Source organism: Strongylocentrotus purpuratus, unplaced genomic scaffold, assembly GCF_000002235.5.
Source record: "Strongylocentrotus purpuratus isolate Spur 01 unplaced genomic scaffold, Spur_5.0 spur5_scaffold_16, whole genome shotgun sequence".
NCBI lineage: Eukaryota > Metazoa > Echinodermata > Echinoidea > Camarodonta > Strongylocentrotidae > Strongylocentrotus > Strongylocentrotus purpuratus.
Window position 1 is genome coordinate 10,206,814 of NW_022145601.1, and position 15,427 is coordinate 10,222,240.

A 15,427-nucleotide genomic window follows, 5' to 3' on the forward strand; every position below is an offset into this window, starting at 1 on the left:
ACACTTCTGAAATTATCTGACAAGCAAAACAAAATATTTTATGAAAAAACCGCACACAGACACCCCAATGTTAGCTTTACAACTTCAAGTAAGAGTGCTGAATACACTATGATAATGACTGACAAAGAAAGTGGACAAAATATACAATTCCTAAGGTAGACAAAGGAACATCCCTTCACTGCTATCATGTAAAAACGTGTACTGTAGAACAGGTGTCACATGCATATTCACTTTTTACATAATAGCAGTGAAAGGATGGTCCTTTATCTACCTGAGGAACTGTATATTTTGTCCGCTTTCTTTGTCAGTCATGTTCATAGTGATACTCCCTTACAAATGAGTTTTTACATTTTAGGGTTCTTGCTACACATGTCCATAAAACATGTCACATACAATGTACATGTAGTCATGTACACATGTGTACAAGTAAGTACATGTACATGTACAGCAGTATCTGTATCTGTATGGTTTGGTCAGCCAGTCTCTCAAGACACTCCACACTAACTTTATGATGACAGGGGCGCATTGCATAGCAAACCATACAGATACAGTAATACTTTCAGTTTTAGTGTAAATCCACGTACATGTACGTAATGTAGGCCTGCAATACTGAATGTCAAGATCAGATCTACAATGTACTTGATAAGAGTAATTTATAACACTGAGCATATGCTATTTTCACACAGTGTCATACAATGTACATACAAGGAGACATCCCAGAACCCATCAGTAGTACACTGTACAGTGTATCAATACGGTATATCAGACAATGACAGAACCCTTCAGATTTTTGTTCACGTATAAAGTAAAAACACAAAGGGCACAGCTGGCAAAATTAGATGTAAACAAACCTCAAGAAATATATTCTCACATGTAAATCAAACATGGTACTGATTAAAGTATATTTGTGATTCAATTCAACAGACTACAATGTACACAAGGAGAAATAAAAATCAATTTAGATTTGAATTTACAAATCCTTATGATACATGTACATTGATAAAGCCAGTGACAAATCCAGCCCTACCCCAAAAAAAAGGGGGGGGGGGTGAAGTAGGAAGAGAAATGTGTAGCCAAACTGCCACACCAAAAACCTGATGGTCTTCCTTGTCACAAAATTTTCATGCTTGTGCCTCCTCCCTGCCCCCCCCCCCCCCCCCCCGACACACAATACTAGATCTGCCACTATACACAGTGACATTACAAAGAGAGAGTGAGGGAGGGGTACACTTGTACAAAAAAGGAGAGAAGGAAAACAAGAGGGAAGAGAATTTTGTACCTACCTAGCTACATGTACATATAGGTAAGCTAACCCCCCCCCCCAAAAAAAAAAAATAATAATAATAATAATAATAATAATAATAATGATAATAATAATAATGGATGATCTTGCTTTTCACAGAACTATTGCTTGTCAGCTCCAAACACACAAAAGAAGTTAATTAATGAAATGAAAATTCCAGGTATCCTTTTCAGTAAAAGATACCGGGGAATCTCTTCACCATGAAAAAACAAATAGTTGATGATTACGTTTAATGCCCATTAGTTGAGCAAATAAACCTTGAACAAAATATTTCTGACATACTTGTACATTCTGCAGTCTGCACACAAATGCACTGACACTCCCCTTTATGATGGTACACGTAGTCATGTACATTGTTTTGCAATAATTTTGTTTGTGTTACGTTACTTTTCATGGCCACTCAATTGCTTTTCCTAAATACAGTGTTAGACATATTATTTATCATTTTGTTCTGTTACAGTCAGAGCAACATCACTGATCAATGAGCTCACTTTCTACAGTGTACATTTGGTGGTGCAAAAAATCTAAATAACATTAACAATAACAAGCCACAAATCTGAATAAAAGACCAAAATCTGTCCAAAGAAGAAGAAATTGAAGAAACCTGAGAATATTGAAAATTCACTTACTTTCTTCTTCCTGCAACTGATATGCCAGTGCTCCATCTTCGTATACAGACCAATTCTTGACAACTGCGGAGAGGGGGGGAAAAAGGATAATGTTGAGAAGATTAACAGATAAATATTATAATTCATGTCATTCAAACATTGTTTCCTTGTTAAACCATGTTAGATTAAATTAAAATCGCCAACGTTATTATGAACCGATTAATAATTTAGCTGTTTACTGTACATGTGAACAATTTATAGCACTGGTATCTATATATTTGAGAATGTGACATGTACAATTATAAATCTTAAAGTATTCAATAAAGACCCCAATTCAACCAGTCCATCATCATACTTTAACTTGAGTTACAAAAATCACAAAAACATCAAATTTACAAGGGGTATGAATAATTTAGTTGTTGACTGTATATGCATGCACTAAGTGGCTAAAGTAAAACGAGGCAGCTGACTTCTAAAACCTTCAAAGTGAACCCTCCCCCCCCCCCCCCCCCCCCCCCCCCCCCCCCCCCCCCCCTCCCGCCGACATGTATTTAAGATAAAGCTGCTACATGTACAGTAGGAGTGTCTCCTGAAATCATATCTGCAAGCAAGTTAAAAACTAATCCTCCAAGGAATAATGAGTCATGTTATCGAATCTTCAACAAGTATGTGCAAAAAGACTGAAGATATAAAAAGCTGGATGTTGAGGCCTTTTCAGGGTGGAATGTGATTGTACATTTAATTCATGTTGGAAAGGAATTTTGTTGATTTGTGTGGAATTAACAGTCCAAGATTAAATACATGTAATATATATCCTGTGATGGACAACTGCAATGTACATGTTAGATTTAATAACATAATGTTTTTATACAATTACAAAATACACACATCAAGATGCCCTAGAGTACATAGGTTTTGAAGGTAGATTCACTCCCCATATACATGTACATGTACTGGAATACTTAAGCATTAGAACATCTAATGTCAACTATTTACAATTTGTGATTTCTCTGGTACTTCAAAGCTGATACATTGCTCTTTTATTTACCAATGAAATTCTCACAGAATCAAATGAAACTCAGTCTACGTGTACATGTACATGTACTGTACCTGTTGAAAGACTAAAATTGAATATCAGCAGAACCATTTTGGTACGAACTGTATACATACATGTATGATCGTGTACATGTTTATTACATACAGTACATGTACATTGTTAATGTACATGTAGCTGAGTAATGCATAAAGAAAGATAAAGAAAAATAAACATATGATTCCCTACATGTACATGTATGCATGGATGCGAAAAGATATTTTCGGCTTACCAGTGTTTAATTTCTACCACATTTTCATGAATGTACATACACCTGTAGTCATGTTTTTTCTCACCTTGTATCAGATTTTTGTAGAAAAAAATTACAGAATGACTTTGAGAAATTGAGAATGGCTTTGCTTACAAAATGTTCAAGTGTGTCAGAATTCCCATACAACACCATAAGTATCTTTAAAGGGACTGTACATGAAATTGTCTCTGTTATCCCATAATTAAGCAGAACTGGGTCAATAGGGTCACTCATACAACAAAGGAAGTTATTAATTTTCTTCTATTTAGAAAGGGATTAACGGTTTATATAGAGTCTCAGGTCCAAAAGTCGAATTGTTAGATTAAGTGATGACCTGATTAGTGATGACCTCGTCACAAGCACAGGCAGTGGGGAAAACGATTGGGTGATTTCTTTTTTTAATGTGTACTGTTTACTAATAATTAATATTCGGTGTAGACTATTGTATGATGGACAGGTGGGTTTAAGTTTCCAATGCATCATGGAAGAGAGCCTGCAATGCATGATTTTCTCTTCTTCTTCTACTGCAGAAGTACAGCTAACACTAACAGGCCACCATGTTGTTGACGTCTTCAAGGCTATTCACAGTGATAGAACCTTGTGGTACGCCATGTGTAAAAATTGGATGAATTATTATTATAAACTACATATTGAGATCAATAACAAAGATTACTTTCAGACCAACATGACAGACAAATTGGAGTGTTGTTCTAGTTTCTGAGTGGTGAGTCAACACACCGATTACTGAGCTGGGAGACATTGCCAGGCATAGTGCCAGGTGGAGGGGCATAAATCGAAAATTTAAAAAAAATAAAATAAAAAATAAAAAACGGGAAAACAAAACCGTCCAATTGAAAACGGAATCCGCCATGGGCGGTCGGATACCGGACGGTTAAACATTTGACTACAGCACTAATTCACACCAGGCATCAGTCAGTCTAACTCCAGTATGTGCTGGGCTGCTACCGCGCATGTGTACTTTCTCTTGGGCATGTTGAATCGACGATATAAAACATGGGATGAATTGGGTTTAGGACAAGGAGTCACCCTTTTTCCTAACAAAGACTTCTTCAAATTATAACTTCAAGTGGTTGTCCGGATGCCCAGAGGAGTCTAAAGGTAAAACATCGTAGGGTAGCGCACCCAGTATTCGGTCACATAGCCGTTTCAACAGCTGTAACAATTATAAAAATAATTTATGAGTCACGAAACTTGCACAAATCAGGCAGCTGAACAACTTTTCTTAACTCTCAAAATTAAATCAGATTAAGGGCCCCAGAAAAATCTCCAACTTAGCTCGAAATTGGTCAGTGTCGCACAACTTTCTGCACTTCTGCGTTCTGTTAGCACATGCGCTATGCATAGCCATATGTAAAAGTCTATTGCTAAACAACTCAAGGAGCTCTTCCGTGTTCGCTCCATCGCAGCAAATTTGCAAATGACGGAGCTCCCGGAGTTACAGTCAGCCAAGACCACAGATGACCACAACAGAACTCATGAGTCAGAAGTCAACTCAAACTCAATCAAACGAGAAAGCCATTAAAAAAAATCAGATAACAAGTCTGGCATCAACTTTTCGTTTACCTGGGAAGAAATACTCATGAATAACATTAATAATGGATACAGGGCAAACCCGGACTTTAGTGCCCAGCTGAAAATCTCAGTTTATTATGGATTTAATATCAATAATATTAATTATGCTAATATATGCAAATATAAACATACCAAAACTTGATGATTTTTAATCATTTGACGTCATAAAAAGCAATTTTAAGCCAAAAATAGCAGCGAAGTAGGGAATCTCCTCTTTGCTTGATGCGAGATACTAGCGAACTGAAATAACCGAATAAAAACTATGGTGAACTAAAAAAAGAAAAGAAAAAATCAAACCACCTCTGAAATTACCTTTGAAATGTTTATTAATTTTTTCTTCCGATATGCGCACATGATAGGGGCAGGTTGGGATGGGATGGGGGGGGGGGGGGGGGGGGGGGTGCTCAATAGTCGCCAAATTTGGGTAAAAGGGCAACTGGCCTTGGGGGGGGGGGCTAAATTTATTATTTACTTATTTTTCTTTGTAATCATTTTCTAATTTTTTCCGGGGTGGCTCTTTTCTTTATTCTGCTTCTCTTTCTTTCTCACCAGATATGCACGAAACATTGGGGGTTTGAAGAGATGATTACAAAGAAATAAAAGTAAATAATAAATTTAGCCCCCCCCCCAGGCCAGTTGCCCTTTACCCCAAATTTGGCGAGTTTTCAGCACCCCCATCCCATCCCACTCGCCCCCTCGATGCGTGCATGCCTATTAAAGAGAAAGGGAGAAAGGGACGGGGGGGGGGGCAGAGAAAAAGAAAGAAAGATTAAAATAACCCTAAATTTGGCGCCCCCATCAGGAAGGGGGGGGGGGTGTCATCTCTTCAAACCCCCAATGTTTCGTGCATATCTGGTGAGAAAGAAAGAAGAAGCAGAATAAAGAAAAGAGCCACCCCGGAAAAAAATTAGAAAAATGATTACAAAGAAAAATAAGTAAATAATAAATTTAGCCCCCCCCCCCAAGGCCAGTTGCCCTTTTACCCCAAATTGGCGACTATTGAGCACCCCCCCCCCATCCCATCCCAACCTGCCCCTATCATGTGCGCATATCGGAAGAAAAAATTAATAAACATTTCAAAGGTAATTTCAGAGGTGGTTTGATTTTTTCTTTTCTTTTTTTAGTTCACCATAGTTTTTATTCGGTTATTTCAGTTCGCTAGTATCTCGCATCAAGCAAAGAGGAGATCCCCTACTTCGCTGCTATTTTTGGCTTAAAATTGCTTTTTATGACGTCAAATGATTAAAAATCATCAAGTTTTGGTATGTTTATATTTGCATATATTAGCATAATTAATATTATTGATATTAAATCCATAATAAACTGAGATTTTCAGCTGGGCACTAAAGTCCGGGTTTGCCGGATACAGTAAGAACTATCAACTATCATCACATCTCAATGAAAACTCTTCCGTATTTAGTTTCAACTGACAGCAACAACTTTTCGAGAATCTGCATCTGCAACCGCAGAACTATCAGCGCTGTCAACGACACCGACTAGCATCCACGCCCGAAACGTCCGGGTCAAATTAGACTTGGCGTTCCGTTATCATAACAACATTCCTCGCACATCCTCACTTTCTCACAAAAAGTGAAACCAACAATTACATGACAACAAATACATACCTTCCTTTACACCTGGGTTATTGGCTTCTATGATAGTGCCATCCACTCCATCGGCCATTTTACTAGTGATCTGTCTCTTAGTCTGTCAATTAATAAGTCTTTTTTGGTCAAATGGCTTCCCTTATTCGACTTCCAACGCTCGACGATTTCAGCAGATGCTGTGCTGTAGTTGAACAAGAGATGGCGCTGAGCCGAACTCAAAACAAATACTTTTGACATGACGTGTATGTATATCTTGCACCCACGATGTTATTCTGAATAAAATAGTAAAGATGGTTACAAAGAATTCCATTGAGTCATCGTATGCTTGATGATTCACTGCAGAATGAATGAAATAATGGAGGGGGCACACATAGATAGCGCTACATTTTAAATTCATTTTTTTTTTACTCTTATGTCTTCCCCACCACTTTAAAAGTGGGCGTGGTCAATCATGGGCGTAATACGAGTAATACAAAGTTGAAGTGGATGAGCGCTAGCTTCGCCTGGGTTCCAACCTACTTCTCTATCTTTTTAAAAGTTTTTTTGTCTCCAAGTTCATAATATTGACTTGCCATATTGAAGTAAATACTAAATAGTCAAGTTTTCTATTCATTATATGTTATGTTAGCGAGTTTATTAAAATAACACTTCATGACGGCAGTTCAAAAAATAAATGATAGCATAATACTTTCATTATCTTACCAGTTATTTTTTACGGGCGATCTTGACAAAGGACTTTAAAAACAAAAATCATCATATGATCCCGAAAGTGTAAAATCAGTAAATAACAAAGAAATTGATAACAAATAGAAGCGAATTAAATGTTACCAGTGGGGCAGACTAGATTTTTTGATAAGCGATCGCTTCACAATTTAGACGTTTTTTAGGGTTTTAGACATCTAATTACGGTCAGATTAGCATATTTTGATACCTCATTTGTGACACTAGTAGGTCACTCGGAGCCCCGTCGTTTGGCGGGCTCCGAAACTAAGGCTTATAAATAACTATATTTTTTTACCTGCCTGTAAATTTGGGAATTTGTCATTTTCCAACAAACGCGTAAAAAAGTAATATTTACAGAAAAAGGGAGAACAAAATCCATTTCAGCAACATTTTGTCAATCACTGGTATCGAAATAGAATTAAACCACGTTTGAATTTTATTTGGGGGGGCAACTGCCCCCCCCTCCCCCCATCAGTACGCCAGTGACGAATTAAATACTGAATTAAATAGACTAGTCTTCTATTCATTATGGATGCCAAGCACCTACGTATTAATAGACCTCTTCACGACTGCAGTGTGTAAAAAAAATATGAAAATAATGACATAAAAACTCACTATCTTATTAGTAACTGCAATAAAGTCTTTACGGGAATTCTTGACATCATCAAACGTTATCAATTGCAGTATATTGATCGAGTTTTACATCATACCTGATTTTCTTTTATTTATGGGATGAATATGATTCTCTTTGCTTCTCTCTCTCTCTCTCTCTCTATGCCATTACACACTCTCTCTCTCTCTCTCTCTCTCTCTCTCTCTCTCTCTCTCTCTCTCTCTCTCTATCTCTCTCTCTTTGACTCTCACTACCCTCCCCCTTCTCTCTGCACCCCTCTCTCGCTGTGTGACTCTCTCTATCCTTTGCATATTTCACGTCAATCATTACCAATGGTGCTATCCCACTCATACTATCTCCCAAAACTTCTGACTTTCCCGTAATATCATTCAGACTGAAAAAGTATTGAATGAAGTATTTGTTCATATTGATACTGTCAGCTGTCGATCCAGACAGATGTAGATTTGGTGATGAAAAAATCAGGCATTTCGATTCTCTCCCTAATTATTCAGAGGATCACTTATTATGAGGGTTCTAGGACAACCCCCCCCCTCCCCCCCCCCGAGGACAATATTACCTTATTAGGGGTGGGGTACTTGTCCTCGGGGGTAATTGTCCTATATAGGAGTTAATTTTCCGGGGAATTATTTTCCTGGGAGGAGGGGGTATTTTTTTTTTGGGGGGGGGGGGGATTTTCTGGGGGTGATTGTCCAGGGGGTAATTATCCTGATACGATTGCAATGGATTCAACTATTTTGGCGGGAAAGCCCGACATTTTAAAGACCATCAACACTACTGGGCCAGAAGGGATTAGACCACACAGCGAGGTCACTGACAGGTGGCCATCTCATTAACTCAGCTCTCAACTAGCATAAGAAAAAGAGGATCATGGGGGACCAACAGGCACCGATGGGGAAGTTTTCTATAGAGGGAGCAAGTAACTACAAGTAGGACAGTGGGGCTTTAAAAAGGCATTACTTTTTTTCCAGTCATACCATACTTACTGATTGTTGTTGATGTAAGGGAAAGAGGACTAAAGCACAATATGGTAGTGTAGCAAAACACTATCGGGGAGTCTTGGGGGAGGTCATCCCTATAAGGGGCCTATTTTTTTCATGGTAGGCCTATAAGCTGGCCCCGACAGCTAAGCTAGTCCTACCGTTAAGCTAGTCAAGACATACGAATTCTTTGTTTCCACTTTACTTTATTAACATGCAATTATGTACACTCTCAGATATAAAAGCAAAAACAAATTAAGATACATGTATCAAAAACGTGTGTAGAAAGACGTGAATGAATGAATGCAAAGTGATTCCATTTCTGAGAACATTATGCAAGTATATTATACATAATTATATTATTATGTTTACATATTCAATACATTTCGGATATCAATAATACGATACAGTAGTCCTGCAAAACCATATACATGTACATGAGATATATAACAAAGAGAAATTCACCGGCTTTCAGATGACTCAAGGCAACCAAAGAGACTGTATTAGAAGAGCAATTTTGAAATAGCTCGAACAAAGAGAATACATCTTTCACAACGTAACGCATATTGCAAGACTCCACTTCACTTTCCATTATTCAGGTGAACTGCCCACCAACTGCCACAATCATTACAACACAGGCTTGAATGGAAACGATCATTACAATATAGACATAAATGGACAGAAATATATTATAGAGTATAAATTGATAAGATGTAATGATAACAGAAAACTGTACAGGAGCATTGGATGTTTGAAATATTAAACTTGAAAGAAATTGTGATTGTAGATAATAATACAGCTTTGAGCATTTATAAAATATCCTATTCAACCATGAACAACACTTCAAAGAAGTATTGGCCATACAAGGCATGTAGTTTAAGATATAGAAATTAATAATGATTAATTAAAATTATGTCAACTCAAATCCAATGTGAATGGATGTTCTATTTCCATTTGACTGAAGAGCAAAACAAAATTCTAAAAAAATAGATGATATAACGATGACATATTTACAAACATGTACATATCATATATATATATATATACAAAACAAAAAACAAAATTCTAAATTCTTAACAATTTATAAGATATCACTTGGTCGAATATTCTATTCAGATCTACTGATCATAAAAAAGACATAAACATAACTTACATTGCATCATTGTGATGGGAAATAGACATGCATTCTAATGCTACAAAATAAAACGACAATAATCCTGGAAATGGAGAGATGTGTTCCATCAAACGCCATTTTTCAAACCATCTAATGGAGGTTTCTCTCTGTCTTATTACTACCACCTGTCTTACTCCTTTCTGTCTTATATACACAGCACTGTTGTATGCATGTCGCAAAGAAGTCTAGATTGTAGGTATACACCATTTGATCTTGAGTAGTTTACTACAAGAATATTATTACACCGAGATCGAAATGACTAATTCCTCTCTCTTACTGCATAATTGAGTTTGACATGAAATGCCACAAATATGACCATCATAAATTGAATACAAAAATATCAAAACGAGATAGGGTAGACTCTTTCGAAATACAGCAATAACAGTTGCATACATGTCACAACATGAGATTTCATTACATAAAACATATTATCATGGTTAGTTGAATACAAGAATATTTAAACGAGATAAGGCTACTAATTTCTCTCATATTACATCGACGACTGTTACATACACGTCAAAAATAGACTAGATTGTATGTATACATGATCTGATCACGATTTTATATAAGAATATCACAACGAGATCAAGATGACTATTAAATTCCTCTTCTTTACTACTTCAATAACTGTTGCATGCATGTCACAAACTAGTCTAAATTATATCAAAGTTAGGATCATGATTAGTTGGATGTAGCCGTTCTGGGAAATGATGTTATGACAAAATACTTAAGGGTGGTAAAAATAATAGCACGACATGTATGGGTGATATGGTTTGAATGGATTTGTAAGAGTACATTGAGTAGACAAATTGTTTTCCTGTCTCAGTTTAACCGCATACACACGCTGCTAAATATAATCATACTTTAACATTGTATTAACGTCAAACTTATTATGTTCATGAAGCACGACATACTCCCGGACTAACAATCGTGAACAACACTTCCATGAAGTATTGGCCATACATGGCACGTAGTTCAAGATATAATATTTACACACGTGTACATATCAGATATTTCATCATGTTTGTGTACATCTCATCAAGAAATGAGAATGTTCACTTAATCTTGACTATAACGATTACATCTAGAAGAAACAAATATGTTCAATATTTTAATTTCAAAAGCAAGAATTTATTGGCTAGGACAGAAATAAGTCTAAAGCTTGTCTAGATCGAGTATATACATTATACACACGGTTTTTCAACAAAAAAATTTGATAATGGAAGAATTGTCGGTCAAACAGGAAAAAGTTGATACAAATTACTTTACCCGTAGTTCATGAAATAAATATTGGTATACCGGAAAGTCTTACAGAACACATGTATCACGATGATGAAGAATATATCAACAGATCCTTACGGATTAGAGTCCTGATGACCTTATTATGATGGTACAATGCAATATATTATCATCAATATCATTACAGTATAGCCAATGTGAGAACATAGACACCGGTTGGAATTGTGCTAAACAATCAAGAGAGAGTTTAGATTTGTTCAAATTCATTTCGGTCATTTCATATTTCACATTTTACGTTCCTTATTGTCAGTTTTATTTACTTGAATTGTAATGATAGTGACAATACAATTATTGATATAAGTTCATAATTATATCAAATCACTTTATTTATTTGTAGCTACTTGTATATTAAGGAATTACTTAAAATTAGAAAAGAGGAAATGAAGAAGCCTTAGGTAAAAGTATAGCTTGTTGGTTGTAGCCTGTATATCGTAGGCTCTTGGTTGTACTGCATAGATTGTTTTAACATTATAATCCATCTTATGGTTATCCTATTTACTTCACCAGGAACCCCCTTTGTAAGATTATATAAAATGGTAAGGGTTCACAAGCCGTCAAACTTTTGTTTACCTTGAAGCTTCAAGTGTGATTGAAATAAGTTTCTGCTTTTAAAATATGTAAACTAATGGGTTACTAAGTACATGCAATTCTATTCAGAACTGAATAAATGTCATGAAATGAAAGCTAAACAACCATTTGATATTTCAGTCGAGTCTTTTCAATGATACGGAAAAAAGAGATACTAAAACAATAAATGCAGGAGCTTAGTCAATCAAGACAGATTAGGGCGAAGGTATTTTTTTCTGTCCCATTGTTTCCTCTTATTCGTCTTCTCTGTCCGGATTTCTTTTCTGTTAAATTCATTGTTCTATCTTTTGATTCCTTCTTTATACTGGCTTCCTTCTACATGTGCTCTCTCTTTCTATATCTCTTTTCCTCTTTACTATAGGATATGATATGGTGTACTTGAATGAAGCAGCTTTGCTTAGGTCAAAGTACTTCGAAGAGGCTGCAGAGAATTAAAAATTTGCCCCGAAAATAAATCGACCTTCTCCATATGTTACAACATAAATATACAGTTATTAATTTAAAGTATCGAAACAGGGCATCAGTAATATGTTTATGATACTGTATTACATGCATGTTAACTTGATATATCTTCAATTAAATATTCGGGTAGCCTGGTTACCACCACACTTTACTCGTTTCATTTTGAAGTCCGTAGTAGTAGTCTGCTGCCATCACGTGATCTGATGAGGGTCATCTTCCAACGTTGATACAGTGTTGCTTGACGGCCAAACCACATATTACATGATCACTATCCGCTATAATTATGGACAAATAAGAATACCAGAAATGATATATACCGGTAATTATGGTTTTCTAAAAAGACATATCTTTCAAATTTGCGAGAGGTAAATTCTATAATATCTATTTAAATAATCATAGTTTGATTTGATTTCATATGATGTTTATTTATTCCATATACAACAACACATTTACATTTACAATCTTATAACTTTAGATGTAGGATCATGACATGGCATATACAGAAAGGAGACGTCTTAAGCATAAGCTTGAAGTGACCTCCTCTCGAAAATGAAAATAATAATACATACAATATGAAGCGAAGCATGAAAATTAGGTTAGGAAGGAAGCAAGATAAACAAAAAAAAAAACATAGAAAGAGAAGGGACAGACCTGGGAGGAAGAGACAGTAACATTCATTACAGTATTGGGAGAAGTACATATATATCAGGCCAAGTTGTGCATGTATAGATAATCACCTTTTGACATTTACTATTCATGACAATAGGCACCTTCTTAAAATAAATGATCAGTTAAAACAAATTTAAAATAAGCTTCCAGAGATCGAAATGCTTTAGGTCAGATATCTAACAAATATATGTTCACAATCATTTCTATAGAATGTATTTCTATTTTTTTACATTTCATTTCGAATCAGAAAGGCGATAGATTCATTCACATGTCTGCATTTGAAGAAGAGAGAAATTTATGTAAAATGCTAGGATATCATTTTTTAGTAAAAACCAAAATTAGATTTAAATTTGATTACTATTTGCAAGCAATTGTATATTGATAAATATTTTTGTTCATAAAGGTACTACGAGGATTTAATTTAAGGCAGGGAAGATTTGAGATATATATATATATGGTGTCACTTTCATGACCAAGGTAGCAGGCAGAGGAAGAGGAGACACAATTATAGGCCTACACTCTGTAACTATCACCCATCTTAGTGACATAATTTCTTCATGAAATGTTATTTGTTGTTGTTTGTATTTATACAGAATCAAGAATAGATAGGCAGTTTTTATTGAAAACATTCAGACCACAAACAAGATTATGCATCTTTAACATGTTCCGTAAAAAATCAGTGTGATTCGTAGGAATTTTTTTCCAATATAAACTCGTATATTTAAACTAATGGATATTGCTATATTGTAAGAAGCATGTTTTATGTATCTACTTTTTGCCATGGTGCTAAGTGTAGTTTATGTTTGCTTAAGCTATGGTCACAAATCAGAGCAGCGACCGACCGATCAGTAGCCTGCTCGGTCGCTGCTGGAATTAGGCATCGCCCAGCGATTAGGTTGGTGCCCGGCGGCGACCGCCCAGGCACCGAGCGTATTTTGGGCGGCGAGTGAAAGGTGGGCAGGCGCCGCCCAAATTTTAACTCCGCGCTAAAACTTCAGCGGCGACCGAGCGATGCCCTAAAAACGAGCGGTGCCTGGGCGGCCGCCGCTCAGTGGCCGGCCAGCCGCCGGGCAGAATTGGTTAAAAACTCGCCGCTCGGCCGGCGAGCAGGCTACTTTTGGGTAATGTGACTATAGCATAAGATAGAGCAGCGTGATTCGTTGGAATTTCTTACCAATATACTGTACACTGTCTTGTCAACTTGTCAAGTCAAACTCATGGATATTGCTATATTGTAAGAAGCATGTTTTACCTTTCTACTTTTCGCTACGGATGTATTAAAGTAGAGTTTATTTTGCTGAGATGCATGCTACCTGATCATATGACACACTTCTTTAAGTAGAGCTATAGATAAGATACGGGAAATCTTTCGTCCTTTCATCAGATATTAAAGGTAATACAAAGTTTTGGGAAATTTTGGAAATTGGGTGGATAGTGATTCATTACAATTTTGATATATGTGGATGCCCCTGAGGATGTATTATAAGCACTGCTGAAGTTGAGTTCTGGTCATGCGATTGCATTGTGAAAGAAACGGTGTGGAATCGACCAGAAAAGGTTGATCATCTAGCATATAAGAATTTGTGTGTATTGCAAGGTTCTGGAATCATCAAAATGATAAGAAATTAGGCCAAGTCTTGGTAAAGTTACAAACACTGTGCACAGAAAGATGTATATGGGACTACACGAACACGTGGCGTAAAAAACCTACCCCCGAGTTTTACGATGTTACATGACATATTTAGAATTCAAGGTTTTATTCATGACTTGTCAAAAAGTCCATAGACTAAAAATGCAAGTTTACATCAAACATACAATCATATAAAAAGCATTCAAAAACATATGTACATATATATAAAGATAACATAGCAAATGAGAACAAATATATAACAATGAATATGAAGGCATTTGAAGAGTCATGCTTTTCAGGGAACATGTCTTTTCTCATGTTCTTCCACACTTGCATAATAATAATAATAATAATAGGCATTTCTATAGCGCCATCTATCTAGACAATTCTATTCAGAGGCACATTTATTATTACCCTGGCTTTAGCCTAGCAGCCGTGTATACAGCGCTCCAGCATTTCAAGGAATTAATTCCTGCCAGGATAAAGTTCACTATTTATTTTTCACCTCTTCCCAGAACTCAACCTTCTCTTTAAGCCCCTAAAGTGAATATAAAAATTTACCAGTGCTCCCGGTAAATTTTGATAAATTTCAAATAGCGCCTACGGCCGTATAATGGTAGCTGCGACCATGAAATTCTCAGAATATGTAAACGCAGGCGCGTACGCAATGGGGGGGGGGGGGGGGGGGGAGGGTGTTAACCCCCCCCTTTGGTATGTTTTATGTGTGTATTTTAAATTTAAAAAAACGAACCCCCCCCCCCCCCCCCTCCTTTGGGTTTTTTTGGTTTAGGTCAGCCCATGGCTGACCTAAAAAAAG

At 36.4% G+C, this 15,427-nt stretch overlaps 1 protein-coding gene across 2 annotated transcripts in view; it reads right to left on the bottom strand.

Moving 5' to 3' along the window:
- Positions 1-6,642, bottom strand: part of LOC100888797 (uncharacterized protein DDB_G0290301) — a 29,841-nt gene extending 23,199 nt beyond the window's left edge. The window contains exons 1-2 of one of the 2 annotated variants that reach the window (XM_030986763.1): positions 6,473-6,642; positions 1,933-1,995 (exon numbers count right to left, since the gene is read on the bottom strand). In XM_030986763.1, coding sequence (XP_030842623.1) covers positions 1,933-1,995; positions 6,473-6,530 — 121 coding nt within the window. In that variant the 5' untranslated portion in view covers positions 6,531-6,642. The remainder of the gene's footprint in view (positions 1-1,932; positions 1,996-6,472) is intronic. The other variant, XM_030986762.1, reaches the window with a different exon arrangement.
- Positions 6,643-15,427: the final 8,785 nt, after the last annotated feature.